This window comes from Phodopus roborovskii, unplaced genomic scaffold (genome assembly GCF_943737965.1).
Source record: "Phodopus roborovskii unplaced genomic scaffold, PHOROB, whole genome shotgun sequence".
Lineage (NCBI taxonomy): Eukaryota > Metazoa > Chordata > Mammalia > Rodentia > Cricetidae > Phodopus > Phodopus roborovskii.
Window position 1 is genome coordinate 1846323 of NW_026125538.1, and position 25878 is coordinate 1872200.

At 40.4% G+C, this 25878-nt stretch overlaps 2 protein-coding genes across 2 annotated transcripts in view; one reads left to right on the forward strand and one right to left on the reverse strand.

Annotated features, from left to right (window-relative positions):
- Positions 1–6728, forward strand: part of Rpgrip1 (RPGR interacting protein 1) — a 51160-nt gene extending 44432 nt beyond the window's left edge. The window contains exons 23-25 of the mRNA XM_051176829.1: positions 1378–1462; positions 5685–5815; positions 6542–6728. Coding sequence (XP_051032786.1) covers positions 1378–1462; positions 5685–5815; positions 6542–6654 — 329 coding nt within the window. The 3' untranslated portion in view covers positions 6655–6728. The remainder of the gene's footprint in view (positions 1–1377; positions 1463–5684; positions 5816–6541) is intronic.
- A 187-nt stretch (positions 6729–6915) lies between these two features.
- Supt16h (SPT16 homolog, facilitates chromatin remodeling subunit) overlaps positions 6916–25878 on the reverse strand; it is a 31799-nt gene continuing 12836 nt past the window's right edge. The window contains exons 6-26 of the mRNA XM_051176826.1: positions 25662–25813; positions 24580–24752; positions 24107–24197; positions 22865–22938; positions 22624–22736; positions 21413–21478; positions 21198–21293; positions 20872–20987; positions 20622–20775; positions 19224–19351; positions 18201–18336; positions 17980–18106; positions 17660–17778; positions 16499–16624; positions 16087–16199; positions 15601–15676; positions 14862–15031; positions 10963–11092; positions 9867–9996; positions 9342–9419; positions 6916–8271 (exon numbers count right to left, since the gene is read on the reverse strand). Coding sequence (XP_051032783.1) covers positions 8123–8271; positions 9342–9419; positions 9867–9996; positions 10963–11092; positions 14862–15031; positions 15601–15676; positions 16087–16199; positions 16499–16624; positions 17660–17778; positions 17980–18106; positions 18201–18336; positions 19224–19351; positions 20622–20775; positions 20872–20987; positions 21198–21293; positions 21413–21478; positions 22624–22736; positions 22865–22938; positions 24107–24197; positions 24580–24752; positions 25662–25813 — 2517 coding nt within the window. The 3' untranslated portion in view covers positions 6916–8122. The remainder of the gene's footprint in view (positions 8272–9341; positions 9420–9866; positions 9997–10962; positions 11093–14861; positions 15032–15600; positions 15677–16086; positions 16200–16498; positions 16625–17659; positions 17779–17979; positions 18107–18200; positions 18337–19223; positions 19352–20621; positions 20776–20871; positions 20988–21197; positions 21294–21412; positions 21479–22623; positions 22737–22864; positions 22939–24106; positions 24198–24579; positions 24753–25661; positions 25814–25878) is intronic.

The window sequence follows — 25878 nt, forward strand, 5'->3', positions numbered from 1 at the left end:
ACTCTCTGTAACGACTTTTTAACTTTTTCAGCTATTTTTAAAATTTAGTTATATATCTAAATAATATTTCCACTTCAATTCTATGATATACTAATTATAGATATTCCTATCCTAGATAAAAAATGTAAGCTATCTTATCCATGTCCTTCACTCACACATAATTGTCATACTTTTTACTGTAATTTTTATTATTTCTATTATTCTAGAATATATATTGACTCTTGTAGTGCTAAGTACCTTCTCTTGCTTTAGTTCTCCTTCCTTTCATATTTCTGGCTTGCCTCTGCCTCCAGAGTGCTGGGATGAAAGGCATACATTACTATGCCTGGTTTGGTTTCTTATTTTAATAGATGTTTCTCAGTAGCTTTCACAGGAAGAGATATTGGAAGTAAATAAATATTTTTGGAGAAAATCAGGCATGAAATATTTTTCTACTCTCCTATTTGGTATCTACACACACACACACACACACACACACACACACACACACACACACACACGCAAGGCATCCACAGATAGTATGCACACACATGCATATTTTTCTTGTTAAATTTTACTTAGGCCTTATTTATCTATTTACGTATCTATGTTTTCTCAAGACAGGGTTTCTCTGTAGCTTTAGAGCCTGTTCTGGAACTTGTTTTGTAGACCAGGCCTGCCTCTGCCTTCCGAGTGCATGCACCACCATTGCCCACCAGTTAGATTTATTTTTATTTCACGTCTGGGCATTCTTCCCACATGTATGTCTGTTCATCACAGACACGCAGTGCTTGCAGAGGTCAGAAGAGGGTGCTGTATCCCCTTGGAAATAGAGTTATAAATAGTAGTTAGCCACCATGTGGGTGCTGGGAATTGAACCTGGAGCCTCAATGCTTTTCACCTCTGAGCCATCTCTCCCACTCCCACTTTTTTTGTTTTTTCCAGACAGGGTTTCTCTGTGAAAACTTGTTTTGTACATCAGGATGGTCTTGAACTCAAGAGATCCACCTACCTCTGCCTGAGGCAGGGTCTTACTTTGTAGCTTTGGCTGTACTGAAACTCACTATGTAAACACCAGTCTGGCCTCGATTTCAGAAACTGGCCTGCCTCTGCCTCACAAATGCTGAGACTAAAGACGCATGTGCCACTACCATCAGCTCAATCTTAGTTATTTGTAATAAAACCATATGAAACAGGGAGCCAACCTGTAGGTCTCCTTTGCCTGTGTTTGCTTTGATTCACTGAAGCATGCAAATAATAACAGTAGCCTCTCCCCGTCCCTCCCTAGCAATACTGAGGATTGAATCTAGGACCTCTTGTATAGTAGGCAAACACTGTACCATAGAGCTACATACAGCCTCATCCCTGTATTCTTTGCTTTTCTTTTACCTTTCATAGTGATAGACCTGGACCCAGTGGAACAACAAGGCAGAAGGCAGTTTCTATTTGCCATGCTGCAAGCTCAAGATCCTGATGAGGGACGGTAAGCCCTTTCATAATGACAGTGCAGATATTCAGATAGGAGTTACGAAGTTTGACTTTTGTGCTTATGCTAATATTTTAATATCTTCATTTTCTCTTGATGAATCTCTAATCTACTGGAGTATCTGAGTGCCCATTCAGTTTAGGTTTAGTTCATATTTCACCTGTGGCAGGGACTGTATGTAGGTGACAGTCATGATATGAATCATGATAGTGTTTTGATAGTGTCCTACATGGGGCAGACAGAGTATTTGGATATTCTTAAGTCATTTAGCTAACTTCTCACATATACAGAAGTACTGCTGGCACACCAATTCTGTGCCATTGTAATACACACACACACACACACACACACTATATATATATATATATATATATATATATATATATATATATATTATATATATTTGTTTTTCAAGACAGGGTTTCTCTGTTTAACAGGCCTTGCTGTCCTGGATCTTGTTTTGTAGACGAGGCTACCTTTTAGACTCTTACTCTTGTGTGCTGGGATTAAAGGTGTGAACTACCACCGCCAGGTTTATACTTTTATTTTTTAAAATTAATTTTTATTAAAATTGAAAACAATCTTATTTTACATACCAATCCCATTTCCCGCTCTCTCCCATCCTCTAATGCCTTCCACCAACCCCTATCCACTCCTCAGGGAGGTTGAGGCCTCCCATGGGGGATCATCAAAGTATGTCACATCATTTGGGGCAGGGTCTAGGCCCTCCCCCATGTATCTGGCTGAGAGTATCCCTCCATAGGGAATGTGCTCCCAAAGTCCATTTGTGTACTAGGGATAAATACTGATCCACTACCAGAGGCCCCCTAGGCTGCCCAGGCCCCACAACTGACACCCATATTCAGGGGGGCCTGGCAGTCTTATGCTGGTTCCCCAGCTGTCAGTCTGGGGTCTGTGAGCTCCCACTTGCCCAGGTCAGCTGTTTCTGTGGGTTTCCCCAGCATGGTCTTGACCCCTTTGCTCATCACTCCTCCTCTACAACTGGATTCCAGGAGTTCGGCTCAGTGCTTAGCTGTGAATCTCTGCTTCTGGTTCCATCAGCTATTGGATGAAGGCTCTAGGATGGCATATAAGTTAGTCATCAATCTCATTATCAGTGAAGGGCATTTAAGGTAGCTTCTCCACTATTGCTTATATTCTTAGTTGGGATTATCCTTGTGGATGCCTGGAGATTTCCCTAGCCCATAAATGGTTCCCTCTATTAAGGTATCTCTTTTCATTCTCTCCTTGTCTGTTCTTCCCCCAACTCGATTTCCTAATTCCCTCTTTCCATCCCCCCTCCTCCTCCTTGGGGGGGGGGAAGGCTTGTATGTCTCTGTTAAGGTCTTGTTTCCTAGCTTCTCTGGGATTGTGGATTGTAGTCTGGTAATCCTTTGTTCTATGTCTAAAATCCAAATATGAGTGAGTACAAACCATATTTTTTCTGTGCCTGGGTTACCTCACTCAGGATGATTTCTTATATTTCCATCCATTTGCCTGCAAACCAAGATTTGTTTTGTTTTTCTCCATGTGTAAATGTACCACATTTTCTTCATCCATTCTTCAGCTGAGGGGCATCTAGGTTGCTTCCAGGTTCTGGCTATTACAAATGATGCTGCTATGAAAATAGTTGTACAGATGCACTTTCTTTGGGTATATGCCTAAGAGTGAAATTGTTGGATTGTGTGGCAGACTGATTCCCATTTTCCTGAGGAACTGCCATATTGATTTCCAAAATGGCTGTACAAGTTTGCACTCCCACCAGCAGTGGAGGAGTGTTCCCCTTTCTCTATATCCTCTCCAGTATAAACTGTCATTGGTATTTTTGATTTTAGCCATCCTGACAGGTCTAAGATGGTATCTTAGAGTTGTTTTGATTTGCATTTCCCTGATGGCTAAGGATGTTGAACAATTTAAGTGCCTTTTGGCTATTTGAGATTCTTCTATTGAAAATTCTCTATTTAGGTCTGTGCCCCATTTTTTAAATTGGATTATTTGGTGTTTTGGTGACTAGCTTCTGAGTTCTTTGTATATTTTGGAGATCAGCCCTCTGTCAGATGTGGGGTTGTTGAAGATCTATTCCCATTCTGTGGGCTGCTGTTTTGTCTTGTTGACTGTGTCCTTTGCCTTACAGAAGCTTCTCTGGATAGGTAGGATCAACATAGTAAAAATGGCAATCTTAACTAAAAGCAATCTATAGATTCAGGGCAATCCCCATCAAAATCCTAGCACAAGTCTTCACAGACCTTGAAAGAACAATACTCAATTTTATATGGAAAAAACAAAGGATCCAGGATAGCCAAAACAACCCTGTACAATAAAGGAACTTCCCCATCTCTGACTTCAAGCTCTACTATAGAGTTATAGTAATGAAAACAGCTTGGTATTGGCACAAAAACAGACAGGTAGACCAATAGAATCGAATTGAAGAACCTGATATTAGCCCACACACCTATGAACACCTGATTTTTGACAAAGAATCTAAAATTATACAATTGAAAAAAGAAAGCATCTTCAAGAAATTGTGCTGCCATAACTGGATGTTGACATGTATAACATTGCACATAGATCCATATCTATTGCCATGCACAAAACTTAAATCCAAATGGATCAAAGACCTCAACATAAATCCAGCCACATTGAACTTCTTAGAAGAGAAAGTGGGGGCTGGAGAGATGGATGGCTCAGAGGTTAAAAGCACTGACTGCTCTTCCAGAGGTCCCGAGTTCAATTCCCAGCAACCACATGATGGTTCACAACCATCCCTAGTAAGATCTGGTGCCCTCTTCTTGCCTGTAGGTATACATGGAGAAACAACACTGTATACATTAAAAAAAAAAAATGACCCAAGAAAAAGAGGGAGGTACCCTTGAACTTGAAGGAATTGGTACAGGAGACTGCTCCCTGAACATAACATTAGTAGCACAGACACTGAGATCGACAATAAAAAAATGGGGCCTCCTGAAACTGAGAAGCTTCTGTATTACAAAGGACAGTTATATTTGTATTGTAAAAGATAATTTAAAATTGTATGTGTGGGGCTGGAGTGATGCTCAGCAGTTAAGAGCACTGGTTGCCCTTTCAGAGGACCCAGGTTTGATTCCTAGTATTCACACAACAGTTCACATCATCTATAACTTCATCCCAGGCCATCTAAAGCCCTCTTCTGGCCTCTGGAAGGCACCACACATGTGATGCACAGATAAACATAGAATTTTCTGAAACTTTTTCTTACATGTGTAGGTGTTCAGTCTGCACGTCTACTTCTTCCTTTGGCTTCTTAAAAATGTTGCTTTCCTTTATTCTCTTCCAGAGGTAATCCTCTTCTGCTTCTTGTTGGGTCCCAGTTGGCTCTGCCCTTGGTGGTTTTACCAGTGTGGTGTGGCAAACAGCACCCTGTCTGTCAGAGGTGGTTTTTGTATCCCAACTCCACTCCTACTTTTGAGCTCTGTGGTCTCTGCAGTGTTGCCTGAATGCTCTTTTCAGAGTGACCCATTACCCACAGCACCTAGCCTGTGATGCCAGTATCCAGGCTGTCTGTGGGCCTGGGGACCTCTTTCACACTGCTGTCTCATCATAGTGGGCAACATTTGCTTTTCAAAGTTTAATAAAAAGAGGCACCAGGGTGGCACACTCTTGCAATCATAGCACGTGGAAGGTGGAGGCAGGAAGCCAGTCTTAGCTATGTAGTGAGTTGCAGACCAGTCTGGGGCTCCACGAGGTCATCTCAAGGCTGAAGCAGACTAATGGGTAAAAGCGCTTGCTTCCAAATCTGACGACTTGAGTTCAGTCCGCAGGATACACACGGGGAAGCAGAGAACCAACTCACAAAAGTTGTCCTGACTTCTATGGGTGCTGAACCCTTCCCACAGATTCCTGACTTTTGGCTCCTTAGAAAATGGAGGCAGGGGATAGGATTCAGATTCAGGGAAAACACGATTAGCTACCAGGTGATGCTGAGAGTCAAACCTGGGTGCTCTTGAAGAGTAACCAATGCTCTTTCTTATTATCTCAGCCACCTCGTCAGACTCCATAATTACTACACAGGGTTTCTCTGTGTAGCCCCAGCTGTTCTGGAACTCACTTTGTAGACCAGGCTGGTCTCAAACTCAGAGATTTGCCTGCCTTTGCCTCCTGAGTGCTAGGATTAAAGGCATATGCCACCATTGCCCAGCATATGTTCACAATTTTAAATGGATTGATTTTTTATTTGTTTCAGTTTAAAGTTTACAGTGGTAAGTGATCCTCTGGATGAAGAAAAGAAAGAATGTCAAGATGTAGGGTATGCGTACCTTGAACTGTGGCAGATATTTCAATCTGGAAGAGATATCCTAGAGCAAGAACTAGAGAGTGAGTAATAACATTTTCTACTTCTTAGTTCCATTTATTTGTAGAGAAAATCTACTTATGTGTAGCTTTTGTTAACCTGTGAGGTTATCTGTGAGGTTGATGGACAAATGTTTTTAAGTCTTCCCCCCACAGCCATATGTATTTCATTCTATGCTTGTCTAGACTCAATCCTCGGAAGTGGAGAAAAAAGTTGGTCTACTTTTATTTTTTTATATTCATTATGTATGTATGTATACACATGTGTTCAAGTCAGGGAACAACCTGTAGGAGTCAGTTTCTTGCCTTCCACTATGTGGGTTCTGGGATTGAACTCAGCTTGTCAGGTTTGTCAGCAAGTGTCTTTACCCACTGAGCCATCTGGCCAGTCCTAAAACCCCCTTTTTCTCTGTTCTAGCTTTTGTCTTGTCTCCAAAGCACCTTAACCTTTTCCTCATGGATTTAAACCACACTATAATGGTTTCACTTTCTTATGAATGAGGAAATAACTCCAACATGACAAATACTAGCCATTAAAAGTGTATAAATGGATGGCTGTGATGGATGGTATAGGCCTTTAATTCCAGAACTAAGGAGCAAAGGCTGACTCTGTTTGAGGCCAGCCTGGACTATACAGGGAGTTATAGGTCAGCCAGGGCTAGAGTGAGAATCTGTCTCAAACAAACAAACAAAACTAAAGTGTGTAAACCAAACATTGCTGGTACCTAACAGCTCTATCCTTCTCCACAGTTGTCAGCCCTGGAGACCAGGCCATCCAAATTGGAAGGCTGAAGGTTTCCCTTCGAGCAGCTGCTGCCCTCCATAGCATTTACAAGGAGATGACTGAAGATTTGTTTTCATGAAAGAACTACTCCACTCTAAGATTTGAGGGAATCACAGTGAGAGTCTCTTATAAAGTAACATGCTATGCCATAAATCTGGTGTCCTGTGCTATCTGCTCTGTTTCTCAAACTAATGGTGAGGCTTACAACCACCAATGAACTTTTGTGGTACTAGGCAGATAAAGGCATTTTGTTCTAACATGCTGACACTTTAGTAGGGAAGACAATTTTAGAAACTGCAAAGAAATGGTCATAAAAGACAAATTTACAAAAAACAAAACAAAACAAAAAAATCCCAGTTTATTTATCTTTTAGTTCTTCCAAAATTCAAAATATCAAGTCCTACAGCTAAGGAGAGAAAACAAACAAACATAAAATCTGAGAAGCCCCTTCTCCTAAAGTCACAGCAGAGGTGGCGAAGTGGGACAGGTGGATGCAGAGAGCCTGCAGGGAGGACAGCAAGATAAAGTCCCCCAGGGCTTCAAAGCTGATCATCAGAAGTGACCAACCCAGGATGCTGTAGACAAAGTAAAGGCAGGAGAAGCAGAGTCCAGCCTTGTGGGTATGGCCTCCTTCCCGTTTCTCTTCTCGTCAAGACATGACTTACTCTTTCAGATGTGTTTTGATTCCCTTGAGCCTCTCTCTAGATTTCATCTGCAGTATGAGGCATGACCTTTCTTCTTTAGATGTATCAGAAGAAACAGTGGAAATTCTGCCTTCTAGCATTGTACCACTTGAAAGGAGAAGAAACCCAGCCATGGAGTGCCAGTGCTTATGTCTTCCAAGGGAGCAGAAATGCCTCAAAATGTGCATGAGGCAAAAAACAAAACAAAACAAAACAAAACAAAAAAACAGGAAAACTTATGACCAGCCATCAGCCCACCCTGCCTTTAGCTCAGCTGTGATATCAATCCTTAGCAGAGCCCATGGACCTTTCTTGAGAACTTCAGATCTGGAACTTAAAGGGACGAAAGGAGGGCTGAACCTGTGGGGCCAGAACCATGCTCCTGCTAAGTATGGTGGCTCAGGCCTGTAATCTCAGCACTTGGGAGGCAGAAGAAGAGGATTACAAGTTTGAGGCCAGCCTGGTTTATGGAGACTGTCTCAAAAAGCCATGAAAAATAAAAATGCAGAGAAAAAAAGAATCATAGTAGAAATAGTTAATGGTCAACTTTTACCACTGTCTTGGTAATTCAGCTTTGAAATACCAAAGATAGGTTGTCAGAAGAAAACAAACAGTATCAAGAGTGGGAGGTGCCTCCTGCCCTTCAACATCACCTCTCTTGCCAGCCATTTGAACGGGGCCACTGGCACATGTCCTGGTGGGCCTGGAATTCCCCGAGTAGCTTGGTCCGCACAAATGGCCCCTAAACCCATAAACACAAATGGCAAAACTTCAAAGAAACCAAAAGGAAAAACAGTTTCTATGTCATGTCGGATTTTTAGGAGTTGACTGCAGAGAGAATAGAGCAGAGGACCACAGTTCATATTACTTTCTCTTTTTCTTGGGGGGTGCAGAGCTGTGTCTGGAACCACGGTTTGAGCCACCACGGCCTGAACTATGTACAGATGCCTTCCTCTTCCGGCTCATACTTCGACTCTGTTCTTCTTCTTCCTCATAACGGCTTTCACGGTCCGCTAAGCAGAAGACAGAGTGATTCATTAGCTTAAAATTCCTACTATTAGTGGACAGCATGAGCCAGCAATTCAACTTGAATGTTAATTTTTATTTAGTCAGTTACTAGTTATGTGACTTAGACAACTGCTTAATCTTTTGGAGCCTGAGCCCATTTTCAAGGAGAATTAAAAGGGTACCTGCCCAAAGCACTTCCCACAATGCTAGGAACAGCAGCAAACATATTCATTTTAATTTTTAACTTTTATTTGGGGCTTGAGTTTAGAGTAATGACACCAACACCAACTAGACAATATTCCTAGTTGTAACTCTCTCACTATGAGGAAATCACACTTCTGTACATCCTGAAAAACTTGAAGAGATGGAATCAAGCTCACCTGGAGCCTATGGGCAAATTATACATCTTATGTCTCCTCTGGTCAAATTCTACCTATGTCTTAGATTTTGTTTTCATTCACGCATGCATGCATGTATGTATTTTCTGTGTCTGTGTGTTTGGGGGAGCACCTAGGGCAAAAGTTGAAATTAGCAGTCTTCCTCAATTGCTCTCTATCTTATAGGACAATTTCTGGGACTGAACTTGGAGTCCAACTAATGGGGTAGACGGGCCAGTCAATAATCCCCAAGGACCCTCATATTTTTGCTGCCCCAGCACCGGATTACTGGCATACACTGTTGTGCTCAGTTTTTATGTAAGAGCTCTAGGGAGCAAAGTCAGGTTCCTTTTTTTTTTTCTGATTTTGGGTTTTTCTGTGCAGCTTTAGAGCCTGTCCTGGAACTCACTCTGTAGACCAAGCTGGCCTTGAACTCACACCTCTGCCTCCTGAGTGCTGGGAATAAAGGCACGTGTTACCATGGCCTAGCCAAACTCAGGTTCTTAAGCTTGAATGGCAATCACTTTACCAACTGAGCCATCTCCCCAATTTCCTGCTGAAACAACTTTATAGTATTCTTTTCCAAATCTCATTGCCTCCTAACATTAACACTTCAAAACAAAGAATAGTGTTAACTGAATTTGCACATAAATTAAATGAATAAATAAGTGACCCCAAACAACAAATCTTAAAAGAACCTTTTCGGGCTTCTTCTTCTAGCTCATCCCAGTCTTTCCCGCTTTCTTCTTCACTGCCCAGAGACTCCTTGGAATAGTCTGCAACAATAATGATTGCACATTGATCATGCAGCAACACAACATAATGTACAACATTTTCCTTTTTAAAAGCATTCTTTAGGAATGATATCAGACGAGGAAGCCATGGTTAAGTGTTTTCTCCTTTAAAATTTGTTATGTGTGTGGGTGCACTGGCCTGTGCATGTGCAGCCCAGGAGGATGTTTACCTTATTTCCTTCCTACAGGGTCTCTCAATAAGCCCGGAGCTCCTGGGATTTTTTGGCCAGGCTGGTGCCCTACAAGTCCCCATGGTCCTCTAGTCTGTGTCCACCCCCTACATCCCTGACCCTGTTATTCCTAGTGCTACTACAAGAGAGCTTGGCTGGCTTTTTATGTGCATGCAAGGGATCTGAGCTCAGAGACTGTAACAGCAAGTGCTGTTACACACAATGAGTCATTTTTGTAGCCCAGCAAATACCCTCTAACCTGATTCTTCTGCTTCTGATGAATAATCTTCATCACTATCCTCTTCTTCCTCTTCATAGTCATCCTCAGAAGGATTAAAAGTCTCATCTTCAATCTCAGACTCAGAGTCTCCATCCTCAGCATCACTTCCCTGGTGAAGTATGGAAAGCAGAAGACCCATACACTCATTTTCTCATATTCACCTTATTAAAAAAATTAATTCAATGTACTTTGTTCACTATCATTTCATATATAAAAATCAAAAATAAGAAAGCTGAATGACCAAGAGATAAAGGACTTGTCTTAAAATTATTCATTAAGGTACATTTATTAGATTCTCAAACAGTCAATTCATCTGTTTTTGTGTGTGGGAATTAATGAGGGAAACACACTTTGTATTAATGCATTATGGCAAGGCAGGAGCTCTATTTAAAATAAGTTTTAAATTAAAAATTTTTTTGTGAGACAAGGTCTCACTGTGCAGTCCTTACCTGGCACTCGCTATATAGACTAGACTGGTCTTGAACTCACAGATCTGCTTGCCTCTGCCTTCTGAGTGCAGAAATTAAAGGAGTGCATCATTACACCTGGTGACTATTATTTATTCTTAAAGATTAATTTTTAAAATATTTTATGTGTACAAATTTGCCTACATGTATGTCTATGAACCGGGTGTGACAGTTTTGTGGGAGATAGAAGGCTTTGAATCCCCTGCAATGGGGTTGGATGGTTGTGGGTTGCCATGAGGGTGATGGGTATTGAACTTGGGTCCTCTGAAGGAGTAGGCAGTGTTCTTAACTGCTGCTGAGTTACCTCTCTAGCCTCCAGAGGACTATTTTTAAAAGTACTTTTTGTAACAAGCCTCAATCCTATCTCCTTCAAAGAAACTCTGTGAGGAATAATTTTATAAATTGAAAGAAATGTGGGCAGTGACTATCAATATCTAATAAAATCATCATTTACCTGCAAAAGAAGCAATAATACCAAGTCGTGCTTTTAGATTTTTTTCCTGCAGGTTGGGTCCCTATGTGCTACTTATAGGTGTCATTTTCTTAAGTGCCTAAAGCATTAGGCAACACTACATACCAAAATAAAAAGAAACCCCACACTCACGCACCTCACCCTCAGGTTCCAGGAAAGACCAGCCACCTTGTTCAAAGAAGCCCTCGGGGTCATCAACAATGGTCTTCATAATTTTAGTCCAGTTGAGGGACTGTACTCCTTCTGTGTATTTTAGGTCACAAGAACTAAAATGACATTACAAAACCAAAATCAAATTGTATTTTCTGTCAATATAAATCATCACTATTAGCTTTCCTGGGTATGCCCCAAATGGCTGGTATTTGAATTTCCAGAGCACTGATACCCATGGCAGAAAGCATTTCAACCCATATAAGCTTTGTTCCTTAAACAATTCTGAGTTCATCCTTTCTCCTCTTCAGCACCAATGATTCTGTTCCTCATTTGTCTTTGTGTGACTCACCCAAGCTCCCCTACCCCTCACCGATGCCAACTTAACTTACAACCAATTCTGAGGTTGACCCAGGTTCAGTTACCATCACTCACTTGGTGGCTCCCACTGCCTACAACCCCAGTTCCAGGGGATCAGATTCCTCTCTTTTAAATTCTGTGGCACCAGGCACACATGTGATGTATATATACACATGCAGGAAAAACACTCATACTCATAAAAACAAATCATTAGCAAATGTCCTGTCTGAGATCTATTAACAGAATCTGCTTCACACAATGTTACCTATACTAAAATGTCTACTTTCTAAATCTTAATTCACCTGGGTCCTCTGCAAAAGCTCATAAATTTAATAATTTCTACATTTTCTAAAAGTTTCTACTCCAAACACTAAGAAACTGAAGGATAATTTTAAGTTCAATTATATACATTGTATTTTATATAAGTTTAATAATTAACCTGGGTCCTCTGACAGAACTCATATATATCTACTGAAACGTTTCTACAGACCCTCCTTTTCTCTTAGTAGTAAGAATGGAGCACAGTCCTTTCCACATTGAACTAGAAAGCCAAACGGAAGAAAGCAAGAGTCCAGTTCTTTGGAAGCTGAAAACTAACAAGGTTTTGTTTCAAATCTGCCTCAGTTCTAATGGGCAACTCAATCAAGAAACAGTGGATTTCATACTCTATACCAATAACTTTCTCCACCCCCAAAGTTCCTTTTTTTTTTTTTTTTTTTGGTTGTCCTATGCTGGCCAGGTTTTAGGAATCTGTATTTCAGCACCCAAGAGCTGGGAATGGTTTATGTCATTTGATTGTATGACTTCAGCCTTCCTGACCCTCCACCTGTTCCACTTGCTAAATACACTACCCTCTTCTATTTCTGTGAACACAGTACTAGTCATTAGTATTACTGAGATTGTTTTCCATCTTTCCATTCACACCCAAAGTCGCTAATGTATTAGGTACATATAGCACTATAAGCAACCCTTTACTTCCTAGTGTTTGGCACGTAAAAGCATAATTATTTTCTTATCTGGCCATTCCTGTACTTTCATTATAGATTACCCTTTGATAGTGATTAATTTTGCAGACAGTATTTTAATAGCAAGGTAAGACTGGAGGGTTGTGCCTTGTGACCTGGCTACCAGCTGGGGAAAACAAGACTGCACCCTGAAACAATAAGGGTAGTCAGGGAAAGAAAAAAAGAATCAAATACAATCATGACCAGACAGGCATGTGTGTGCACGTCTATCTATCCATCCATACATCTATCTACAGGGTGACATCATTGCTCCCAAAATCATCAAAAAAGAACCCAGAAGACTATTCAAACTCTTAAACAAATTCCAAGAGAAAACTATTGCTGAAGTTAATAAGAGAATGTAACCTATGAAAATTGACCCAGAGAGTTGGCCCAGGCTGTTCTTCCAGAGGACCTGGGTTCAATTGCCAGAACCCATGTGGCTGCTCACAACTGTCTGTACCCCCTGTTCCAGGCGATCTGATACTGTCACACCAATGCACATAAAATAAAGTTAAAAAGATTATATGCTATGAAAGAAGAATTCCATACAGGGAGAAACACTGAACAAAACCAAACTGAAATCAGATATCAGAAGGAATCCTTCAAACTGAAGAGAAAATAAGCATCCTTGAAGTCACAGATAAGAAAACACACTAGGGTAATAAGGAGGAAAAGCTGGGCAATGGTGGCACCCACCTTTAATCCCAGCACTTGGAAGGCAGAGGCAAGAGTTTAAGGCCAGTCTGGTCTACATAGTGAGTTCTAGGACAGCTAGGGCTAAAAAAGAAACTATCTTGAAAAACAAAACAAACAAAATAGAAATGAGACCTCTTGGGCTGGAGAGATGGCTCAGAGGTTAAGAGTGCTGACTGCTCTTCCAGAGCTCACGAGTTCAATTCCCAGCACCCACATGGTGGCTCACAAGCATCTATAATGAGAAATGAGACCTCTTAATATTAAAAAGCCATAAAGCCAAAGTTAATTGAGTGAAGACAGGCTATAGAATGTGAGAAAATCTTTTGCCAGTTATCAGAGAGAGGATTAATATCTAGAATAAAGACAAAGACTGAGGACCGGGGTTTGATTCCCAGCACTCACATGGGTGTTTGCAAACATAACTCCAGTTCTAAGAGATAAGATGCCATCTTTTGGCCTCTGTGGGTACCAGACATGAAAGCAGTGTACATATGTGTAGGCAAAGCAGCCATACATAAAAATGAAAAAACAAACAAACAAAACTCAAAACCTAACAAGAAATCAAACAAGCCAACAGGAGCCTGACGATGTAGCTCAGTTGGTAGAGTGCTTCCTAGCATGCACTCTAGGCTTGATCTCCAAAAATGCATAAACTGTGTATGGGCACACAATGACAATCTCAGCACTCAGGAGGTAGAGGCAGGATCAGAAGTTCAAGATACCCTTGGTAGTACATATTGAGTTGAAGCCAACCTTGGCTTCAAGAGACTCTGTCTCAAGAGATCAGCAGCAAGATCTCATCTCGGTGAGATCTCATCAGGTAAGGGCACCTGCTAACAAGACTGATGAACCCACATGGTAGTGGGAAAGAACTGACTCCACATGTGAGTCAGTTGTGGCATGATGCTGCATGCCCCGTCCAACAAATAAATAAATGCAGAACAATTTCAGGCTGGAGGAATGGCTCAGAGAAGAGTGCTTACTGCTCTTGTAGAAGACCTTAGTTCAGTTTCTAACATCTATTCCTCTTCTGACTTCTATGAGTTCTTGCACACACATACACACAGACATACAGATTCACAAAAGAGGAAATATAACTGTTAATGAAAATATAGCATTCAGCTTCACTGACCATCAGTGAAACTAAGATTAAAACTACAATGATTATTTCATCTTACTTTAGTCAGAATACAAGTCACCAAGAAAACAAACAAACACCCCCCCCCCCAATAACAGTGTGGCTATGGACAAGAGGGTCCTTATATACTTATCCAATCTCTGTGGTAACCAGTATGGAGGTTTCTACAAAGAGTGGAAATCTGATCCACCTTTGTACTCCAAGTCAGCACATCACAGAGGTACTTGTATATTAGTGCTTATTGCAGCCCTGTTCATTGTGGCTAGGCTATGGAACCAACCCAGGTATATAAGAATGGACAAGTACCCGGACAAAAAAGAATGCAACTGTAGACAGCATATAAGAGAACTGAGTCAGTCTCAGAAAGTAATTATTATATGTTTTCTCTCATTATGGTCACATAAATTCATACATGTATAGATTAAATCTAAGTAGAAGTCCAACAGTTTAGGTGAATGAAGGAGATACACACACACACACTTATAAATAAATGAATGAATGAATAAAAAAAATTAGAGACCAGATCCTTATATACTACTTGGGCTCAACCTCAATTTCGATGCTCAGGTAGTTTTTTTGCCTCAGGTACCCAAGTTCCTGGGACTACAAGCACAAACCATGGTTTAACAGACATAGCATTTTATAATACAGTGTAAATGGGAAATGGAGAGCAAGGTTACTTACTTCAACCACTCCTTGATGGGGTCTAGAGAGGCGACAGGAATGGCATTGATCATTGTGACTTTCTTGCTGTAATCCTTGTAGACAATCACCATATCAAAGTTCTTCAGGTGAAACTGGACCCTCTCAAAATGGATAAGCTCCACTTCATCCAACGTCACCACAAAAGGTGGCTGTCAAAACAGGAGCTGCATCATTACCATGGAAACTTCCTTCCAAACACTTTTCAAATGTTTGCAGAATCAAAACCACCAAAGAAAGTTTTTAAGTTTGTTGTTTTTAAAGATAAAAGCATACACTAAGAACTTTTAGTGCCTCTCTCAAGAATATATTCGGGGAATCCTGAAACTAATTTTTAAAACACAATAGAGGTTTTAGAAGGATCACTTGTTTAACGAATTTTAAATCTGTTAAGTGTCAAAAGATGAAAATCAGAATAATTAGGTTTAAAAGGATCACCCTTTGGTTTTTGAGACAGGGTTTTTTCTCCATGTAGCCATAGCTGGCTACATGTTTCTGCCTCCCAAGTAGTGGGACTACAGGCGTGCACCTGACTGCCTGCTCCTTTTCCTTTCTAACAATTCTGTTACTAAGAGTAAGCAAGAAGGATGTGGGTTTTACAGCATGTCCTCAGCATGTAAAAGACTGTGAGTTTAATCTCTGAATACTGGGGTAGGAAGAAAAGTGAAAAGGAAAGGACCAGAAAATTAAAAGTAACAATAAAGGATGCAAGAATACTCACCCATTCTGTAGCATTTACTAGTGCACTACTAGTAGGTTGAAGGAGACAGGTACTCCTGTAGGGAGCCCCATTAAACCTGAAAAAGATTAATAAAACAAACAGTCCACTTACTACACAGGAGACTGCTGTTGACATAAATAAGCATCTTCCCTCAGCCAAACAATTCCTAAAGAAATCACCCATGGAAACCCTTAAGATTTTAAAAACATATGCACCCACTTCTTAAAAATGACTTGTACATGTGTGCCTGCATCATGTGGGTGTGTGCATGAGCGCAGATGCCCAGAGGCCAAAGCCAACAGGTCCTCCTGAAGCCATCTCTCTAGCTCAAAATCCTTACAATTTTTGAATTGTTATCTCAAAGGTTATCAGTTATAGAAAAAAAAAAAAAGTATTTGTGATGTTAAACTATTAAAGACACAATATCCCATCCCCTAAAACTTAGACACATGAACTTTCAGCACAAGACAAGAAGAAGTGTATTACCCAAGATCCCTAAATGGTACTTCAAACTCCAGCTCCTCCTTGGTTAGAGCCTCTACTTTTTCAATGAAATTTTTAAAGGCTGTTTTTAGTTTGTGTCTCATTTCTCGTTCCATCTGTGGAGGAAGAGTATTATTCAGTCATCATATGATTTATTAATAGTATTTACCCACAGAAAGTTCCAAATTGTTTTGCAGTTTTAATTCTCCTTATTTTGACACTTTATCTTATTCAAGGCTCATACCATAAACCATAGAGGTGACTTAAACCTATGCCTAATTCATGAGTCATTACACCAGAATCACCAGAGCAGATACTGAAGTTATTTGGTACCTTTTTAGGAGCATAAAATACATCCCTTAGCTCATAGTTAACCCTACTCCACTATTCTGTAATGATTCTGAATTTCTCAGACCTGCTCAGCATAGAGGTCATCTCGGTCATGCATGTGTTGATGTTTCCCCAAATCTGTAGTGATCTCTCCAACTTCTGTGTAGAATTGTACATCTGTGTGTCGTTTCTTCCCAAACATGATAGCATTCTAATGATAAACCAGAGGGAACAGGAATATTAGAAGACTTAGGTCACCCAACCTACAAAAAGACAAGTCGCTTTAAGAAACAAAATACAGTTGGGTATGGAGGTGCACACCTTTAATCCCAGCACTTGGGAGGCAGAGCCAGGAGGATCTCTTTGAGTTCGAGGCCAGCCTGTTCTACAATGCAAGTTTCAGGATAGCCAGGGCTGTTACACAAAGAATCCCAGCCTTGAAAAACAAACAAACACCCCCCCCCCCTACAAACCTAAAAACATACACATTGTACTGACTACTGACTCAAACTTGTTATGGGGTGACCAGCTACCTGACTGGACTTGAGGCTCACACGATAGGGGGTAATCCTCATGTGTTACTGAAAACCCAGTCAAAAGCTATGATGTGGGGAGGCCATAGACCCCAGTGGGGAAACTACAGCTGTTGTTTTGCTAAATGGATAAGATACACACATCAAATTACTTTCTAAATAATTATGTTGATCCCTACAGATTAGTTCTGCTGTCAGAGAAGCTTCTTTTTGGAGTGTGCAGTGGTAACTACAGAAACCTGAACTGTTCGAAGTGCTAAAACTAAGTGATTGTTGAATGCTCATCCATAAATGGGACATCCCATCATTCTCTCCATGGCTCAGGAACACTGTAGAGGAAAGGGCAAACACAATGTAAGATGGATAGGGCAGAGCACTCTCCTGGGAATGATAAGATTACTATACTCATGACCTCACAGCAGCTGTGGTGACTTGTCAACAGCCTAACACAAATGATAGAACCTGGGTTATTAACGCAGGTAGAGGCATTTTCTTTAGTGTGGCCACTTGACAGGTGACCAGATCCCTGTAAATAACTTCAACCATACTCCTGTAGGCAACCCTAATCAAAGTCACTAGGCTACTGTATTTTATAATATTAAACATCTCCCCTTTGTAGACCAGGCTGGCTTTGAACTCAGAGATCCACCTGCCCCACCTGGTTATTAGAACCTCTTTAACTGTTCACAGCCAGCTTAGGTAGAAGAGCGTACCTTGAGATGAAAGTGCAGGACAATAATCATCTCCCCATCACAGGGCTGGAACAAAGCGTGTTTGATGTTATTGTATAGGATATCCACTTTGTCTCCTCGGACAGACGTGAATCGGAAACCTGGGGCAAAGAAAAGGTCACCAAGGGTCAACTAGTGTCTTAGGATAGGCCAACTTGGTTGAACAAGGTCAGAGGAAGCATGCCTCAAGTTCCCATTCTTTTTGCTTAAATCTTGTAATGTAGGTCCCTCCCAGCACTTGTCTGGCACCCTGTATTCTCTGAGGCGCATGTCCAGGCACTTGAGAAGTCATTCATACATACCGTTGACATGGGCCTCCAGTGAGCCTTGCATTCTCTTTTGCGCAATGTTTGGACGAATGTACAGGTCTTTCAGTTTTGGATTACTCCGGTTTAGATTGATCACCAGCGAATCTTGTTTCACAATGCCCTAAGCGTTACAAAACAGTATGTGACTATGCATGTGTTCTCACATGAACTCCAGATCACCCGCATGAAGGTACTTTCTTTGTGTTCACCCTTACCTCCTTTTCTTTCTCCTCAGCTTCTCGGGTCTTGTAACGTTTCTGCACTTCTTTTATAATTCGGAAAGCATTCTGAAGATTTAAGGCTGGTACGGTCTGTTCTCCAGGAGCTTTCATATTTGAAGCTCGGTATGTACTGAAGAAGGAGGAAAAATGTACAGATATGGGCTGGTTTGTAAGAACAGGAGTCCTCCTTGTCTTGGCCTGGGACTTTAGGCGCAAGCTGTTGCACCTATTTTTTTTTTTTTTTTTTTTTTTTAGTATGTGGGTCCTAGAGATCTAAACCACGGTCCTTAAGCTTATATGACAACACTTTACCAATTTTCTCTCTAAGACTACCTCCCCCCACTACATTTTGATAGACAATTCTATACAGTCCAAGCTGGCATTAACTATATTCAAAGGCTATATTCAAAGGCTGGCCTTGAACTCCTGATCCTCTGGCAGCACCCCACCCCAAGTCCTACCATGCTCAGATGGCTTAATGTTTTCTGTAAGAAAAATGACCACTGAAATATGGGAATGATCAGAAATCAGAGGAAGAAATTTTATAGTTAATCCACCTGCATAGGGAAACCACACAGTATCTACCAATATTCCATCACACTCCATAAAGGAACAGAAAACAGAAACCTAATGTAGCACACACTTTCTTTCTTCTTCCTCTTTTGTTTTTTGAGATAGGCCTCACTATTTTTCAGGGTTGCCTGGAACTCATTCTGGAGCCCAGGTTGTCTTTAAACTTGCAAATTTTCTGCCTCAGCCTCCTGAATGTGGGCATCAATGTGTACTGTGTATCACCATAGTTGGCCCACACATATTTTTAACCTGAGGATTCTATTGCAAAATGTAACTGAATGTAAGATTGCCTTGTGAGGATTCAATTAAATTAGGATACATACTTAAAATACTAAAGTCAGCAATGTAATCCTAAACAAGTAGCTTAAGTATGCAGCAAACAATGAACAACTAATTACTGTTCCACTGGCAAGGATTGGGGACAGTTGTTTCCTGGGGACTCACATTTCCTTGACAAAAGTGGCTTCAGGGTTAGGAAAGATGTTGCCCTCATTCCTGCCCAGAGCACTGCCTGGACAATAGAAGTTGATACGCAAGTAAGTATAATCTCCTTCCACAGACATACTTATGTTCTGTTCAAAGAAAGAGAGAAAAGTTAGGTTTGTTACTCGACTATAGGATGCTAAAATTTAATTACTAGCTAAGAGTATAAGGGATTGAGAATGAAGTTCAGTGTCAGAGCATTTCTCTAAAGTGTACATGGTCCTGGGTCAATTCTTAGTCGCAGAGGAAAAGTCAGAATTTTGTTGCTCTTTGAGTTGAACCTATGAAACTAAACCAAAATTGAGATAGGCATATGCAGCAATGTTTTTCACATGATCAAGTGACTGCCTCTCAAAAATAAGTAAATAGACAAGTAAGTAAATAAATAACCTAATTATAAAAGTATCTTATGACAGGAACACATTTTAAGGTTAAATAATGGTAACAAATTCAAAGAAAGACATACAAATTACAGGGGCCAGGAGATGGCTGAGGTGGTAAAATGCTTGCTGCACAAACAGGAGGCCCAAGTTTGGATCCCTAGCACCCACATAAAATCCAAGTGTGGCGTGTACAGCTATAATCCTAGGGCCAAGGGCGGTAGAGACAGATGGATTTCCAGAGCTTGGTGGCCAGTCACTTCAGCCAATTATTCAGCTCTGAGCTCAATGAAAGATCCTGTTTCCATGCTGGGGAACCAACATAGGACCAAACCAGGTCTCCTAAACGTGGGTGGGTTTCATCTAGGAGGCCTGGGCAGTCTATAGGGCCTCTGGCAGTGTAAGCAAAGCAGTATTTATCGCTAGTGCAGGAAAGGACTTCAGGAGCCCATTCCCTATGGACAGATACTCTCTTAGTCTAGATACATGAGGGAGGGTCTAGACGCTGCCCCAAATGACTTGATGAAGATTCCCTCATGGGAGGCCTCATTCTCCCTTGGGGAGTGGATGGGGGACGGGACGGGAAGGATCAGTGAGAGGCAGGGGAGGATGGAAGAGAGAAGGAAATGGGATTGATATGTAAAATAAGATTGCTTCTAATTTAAACAAAATTAAAGACCCTGTCTCAAAAATGAGAGAGAAAGCTATAGAGACCTACGGCACATGCACCTAAATGCCCAAACACAAATAAAAAAACCAAATAACTGACAAATTGTCTATCTGGACTAGTTTAGTGTCCTACAATGTGAAAACTGAAGGGAAAAAAAGTGAGAGCAGGAGATAAAGGAGAGGCAGAATAACAGCACACTGAAGTGTAGGATGGAGGTTCAGAATGGGAGGAGACCAGAGATTATTAAAGTAAATACAACTGGAATCTTAAAAACTTGATGTGAGGCTCCTGACCAGGGAGTACTTGTACCTTGATGGTGGCAATATGGAAGGGTGTGGCAATGCCAAATACAGGCATTATCACAGTCTCATATTTCTTATCAATATAGATCTTCATTTCCCGAATATGTGGTTCCTTAGGCATCAGAGATGGGTTTTTGTAGGATACATTAGATTTTCGAGCTCTGGAGTGGGATTAAAGAACACACAACAAAAGATAAATGAGAAATCTCTACAGTCACATTCTCTAGACAATAGTCTCGCTCAGTGTGGACTCCTACTTCTGAATCTGCTGTTCCCCTTTCTGCTCTGTCAGTCTCCTCTTTGCTTCCTCATTGAGCTGGGCTGCCAGTTCCTTTTGATGGGCTCTTCGCTTCTCTTCTGCAGTCATTTCATTCTAGTAAAGCGAAAATCAAGTTACCAGAACTTGTGGAGCACAAGATAGGATAACCACATTTTGTCAATCTCCTAATGCCTCCATGGTGGCCCTAGCAGTGATTAAGCCCGCTTAATTATTTTGCCTCAGCTTGCTTCTGAGTGTTGGGATTACAGATGTGCATTAGCATATTCAGCTACATGGCCAATGTGACTCCAACAGTAAACTTACCCGTGTTCTTTCTGTCAGTAATGCTGCCCTAGAGCCTCTTCCCAAAAGGTCCTCTGCCTCATCTTTCTCCTCCTCCTCTTCTTCCTCATCTTCATTCTGCGGGAATAAGGTATAATAAAAGTACCGTTTGCATTTTTTTTTTTTAAAAAAGCTGAGTTTGCTTAACTTTTCCACTGTACTCAGATTCTTCTAAAAACCATTTAGAGCTTTCTTACCTTTAGGAAAATCCCAACATTTTTTACTTTCTTTTTCACAGAAGTCAGAACAGTGGCTGGGCCATCCTAGAATAAAAGGAGAATTTAGACCTCCAACTTAAAGCGAACACTTGCTTTTAACTTACTAGAGCTGGTTAATATCATAAACTTTCTAGATTCTAACATCTTTTAAGAAAAACAAATAGTTTTTAACTCTCCTAGTTTCTCATTAGGAACTATAATTTAAGCAATGGGCAATGGTTTATTTAAAATATGGCTTTACCTCTGTAGCATCTGCTTTTTTTCTTTTTAAAGTCGTTTCATTCGTGTAAGGGAATAATAAACTACTTTTTTAAAAAACAGAAATGTGATAATACACATAGATGCTCAGCTTCTAGTATAAACAAAGGAACAATTTATCATCACTAAGACTCAGTGCATATTGCTATTGCACAGGCAAGAACTGACCTCAGTTCCCAGCACACACACATACTGGGCAGACACAATTGCTTGTACCTCTAGCTCTAGGGGTTCAAAGATCTGGTCTCCATGGGCACTCATACAAATACATACATTTGAAAACAAAACAAAAAATCGATTGTGGGGTCAAGGATATGGCTAGCCATGGGAAAAGAGAACATGCTAATGAGGAACCTACAAAAAGGCTGGACACTTTCTGCTCCTGTCTCCCTCTTGTCTTCTGTCCTTTCTCTGTCTCTTTTCTCTTCCCTTCCTTTCTCTTTCTAATAAAACTTCTCACTCAAAACAAAACAAAGGGCTGGGCATGGTCATTCATATATATATATATCTGGAACCTCAGCGATGAGTGAGACAGAAAGACCCCAGGGAATTGTTACTAAGCCTCTCCACCAAAATTTGAGTTCTAGATTCAGGGGGAAACACTGCTCCAATGGAATACACAGGGACTGATAAGGACATCCAATGTCCCTTTCCGGTCTCTTGTGTGTATACATTTGCACACACGTATACAAACATTCAGAGTCACATACTCACATACAGATGAACACGAAAAGAGCAAGTTTCAACATTAGAATTAGCCCCTGATTTGAAGCACTCATGTGCCTGGGCCAGAGTCTTTATTCCTAACCATTCTATCAAGTCTGGGTAATGAACTCCATTTAGCAACCATTAACAAAGACCAGAAATATCAGAGTCCACAACAGACTTCAAAGATCAGTTCATGAGCACTGAAAGTTTAAGAGATAGCACACCTCATCTACAAGCACTGTGTCACCAATGAATAGGGCATAGGTTTTCTCCTCTGGTTTTTTCCCTTCTTTGTTGGTCAGGTCTGAAAATCCCAGGTTGATGCTGAAAACCATTCCTAAAATCATAAAATGGCAACCAGTCAGTGGTTACAGAAGAGTGCAGAAAAGAAACATTTATACAGAAAAGGAATGACAGGTAATCACTCAAAAAATTATTTTCTTATGGCATGCATATAAAAGTTACCTTTCTTTAACTTGTACTGATTTTTACTATTGATTACTAGAGAGCCTTCACGGAATTCAATTCCCATCCCAAATCTGAAAACAAAGAAATATAACAGCAGGTTAAAACATTAATAATATGGCCCAAATGTGTTTTCAACTTTCAGATTAAGCAGGGCAACATGTGGAAGTGATCTGCCTTTGATGAAGGAAGTAGCAAAAAAATAAGCGTGTAAGCATCATGGCTCATAGCCAAAACTAGCACTCAGGAAGCTAGGGGGAGTAGGAGCATTACCATGGTTTCAAGATTAGCCTGGGCTACAGACTGAGGCCTTGTCTAACAAAACAAAGCAAACAAAAAACAAAGAAAACAGTTTTAGGCCTCTAAATGTTATATAATCCCATACTAAAAAATAATTCCCTGGCCCAGTGAGTAGGTGCATATCCATGGCAGAGCAAAGAGCTGCTTCAGGATTTGTCCTCTGACTGTCACATGTACCACAGCACACCTATATTTGCCTCCATAGCACATAAATGTGAAAAAAATTTTTCTAAAGTTCCCCAATCACTTCATGAAACATTTAGAGAGTTCTAACATTAACATACACTTTTAAAGTCAAATTTAATATACCATGAAATCTAATTGGGAGTTTTTCTATAAATAATATAGAAGAGACTGAACTGAGAGGTGGTTTTTTTTTTTTTCAGTAGAATATTGACAGCAAAAATAACAGGACTTGTTATAAGTTCAGGAAGAAACCACAGTAACGAGTACCTAGAACTGGTTCCCTACAAGCTCTCTGTAGCATTTTACCTAGCATTTCTAATTAATTCTTCAATGGTCAAGAAATATTTTTTGATAAACACTGTATCAAGTTCAAAATAAATTTAGAAGGACATTCTAGAGTCCTTAATTGCTTTCTCTGGTAACAATTTCTTGGCACACATAAACTTGTCAGTGAAAAATACTGGTAAAAGAAAGAAAAACAAACAAAAATACTGGTGAGACAATTGTGATGGCACATGCCTGCAATCCCAGTACCTGAGAAGTTTTGTGTAACTCAGGTTGGCAGGAGGGTCTGAAATTCAGGTCACTGTGGGCTCTATAGGGAGTTAGAAGGTCAGCCTGAGTTGTTGCAGGAAACCCCATCTCAAAACATAAAAATCAAATACTCCCCAATATTGGTGAAATCAGTCTAAGAATATAGACTGACTGCAAGTCATGAAAACCGAGTCAAGAGGCACAACACAGACTACAACCCACCCTAGGTTTTTCGTAATTTTGTTCAGCAGCTCTGGCTTTTGCTTCTTAACCACATCCATGACAGAGTTATACACATCACATATCTTCACACCTAGTAAGATAGAAAAGAGACATTTCAGTATTTTTCAGAGGAAGACAACAACAAAATAACATCATGTAATCAAGTTGTTTTTACCTACTAAGTCCCTTAAAGTAGTGTTTCTCAAAGTGTGAAAGGAGGAGTATCTGCCATGATAGGAATTAGGAATCTGAATTTTTAAAAAAGAAAGCATATACTCATTTGTTTCTTTTGTGGTCTCTTTTGGCTGTGCTAGGGATGAAATTCAGGGCCTTGCATAGGCTAGGCAAATGCTCTCTATTACCAAGAGACATCCTTAGTCCCTGAAAAGCATTACTTAGAATCACCGATCAAGGGGAAACATGAAACACCAATATCAGGACCTCCAAACCCTCTTTTTTCTTTGTAATCTTACCATGTCTTAATTCCTTTAGCAACTCCTCTTGTAGCTGGAGTAAAAAGTTGTAATTTTCTTGAACTTCCTGAGTAGGATCGACCATCAAGGTACGAACAAGGTTGGAGCAATAAGATTTGAAGCGAATGCCCATGGCGCAAGTAATGGCTCCAAAATGCATATGATTTTTATCACTAGAGAACAAAGAAAGGAAGTATTTTATCACCAAATCCAGCAAACTATCACTGGCACACATCATCCACAATCACTGCTTGTCCTTGATATTTCCCAAACTTCAATGGAATACAGATATAAACTCCCTCCACCCCTAAAATACCACTTACAGCTCTAAAGTAAAGATTAGTTTTCAAAACTTTTAGGATAAAAATTCAAGAAGAGGTGGTAACTGCATAATAAATAAGTAAAGATAGAGTCAGTTATGGGCATTGGGAAGTTACTTAACATTCTGGTCCACCATGAACTGCAAGTTAGAATTTTGTCTCTGTGTGTATTTGTGTTTAGTGGTGTTGGGGCTCAAATTTCAGGCCTTTGAACATCCTAAGCCAGTGTTCTACTGCTGAATTACAGCCCCAGCCAGTTTCCTTTTACAGTATGTCTTAAAATTAAAAAAGAAATCACCCAATGGCATAACTAATCTTTTAATTCCTATTTTGCATTTTCTAGCACTGCCCACCATGGTCTCTTTCCATAACTCTGTCTGGTCTTGAACACAAGAGATTTACTTACCCTTTGCCTCTGCAGGGCTAGAATTAAAGACATTTGCCATATTTGACTTCTAGCATTTTAAATAATTTTAGTTTTATGTATGTGCCAAAGAAGCCAGGAGGAAGGCTGGATCCTTGGAGCTGTTACAGGTGTTTGTGAATGTCTGATATGTGTGGTGGTATTTTAACTATGTTCCTTATGATAAGATCAGTAATGAAGTGTACACACACACACACACACACACACACACACACACACACACACACACACGGTAAATTTACATGTAAAGCAGGTCTCTTTTGACCTTTTAGAAAAGTCAAAAGAAAAAAACAGGTTACAATGCTCTGGTCGTTATATTATGAGGTTTCCATACTTACCTCACCACACTGAATTTGAGATTATAGTTGCCACCACTCTGAATGATAGGAGGGTAACACATTTCCACAGTTGAAGGGTCTGCTCCCGCTAGGTACTTTTTCTCTTCAATGGCCTTTTCCACAGACTCAGCCAATTTGCTATGCCGAACTTTCTAGAGTATGTAGAAATACAGTAACACTCACTAGAGTAGTACACAAAAGTACATGATGTTTAATG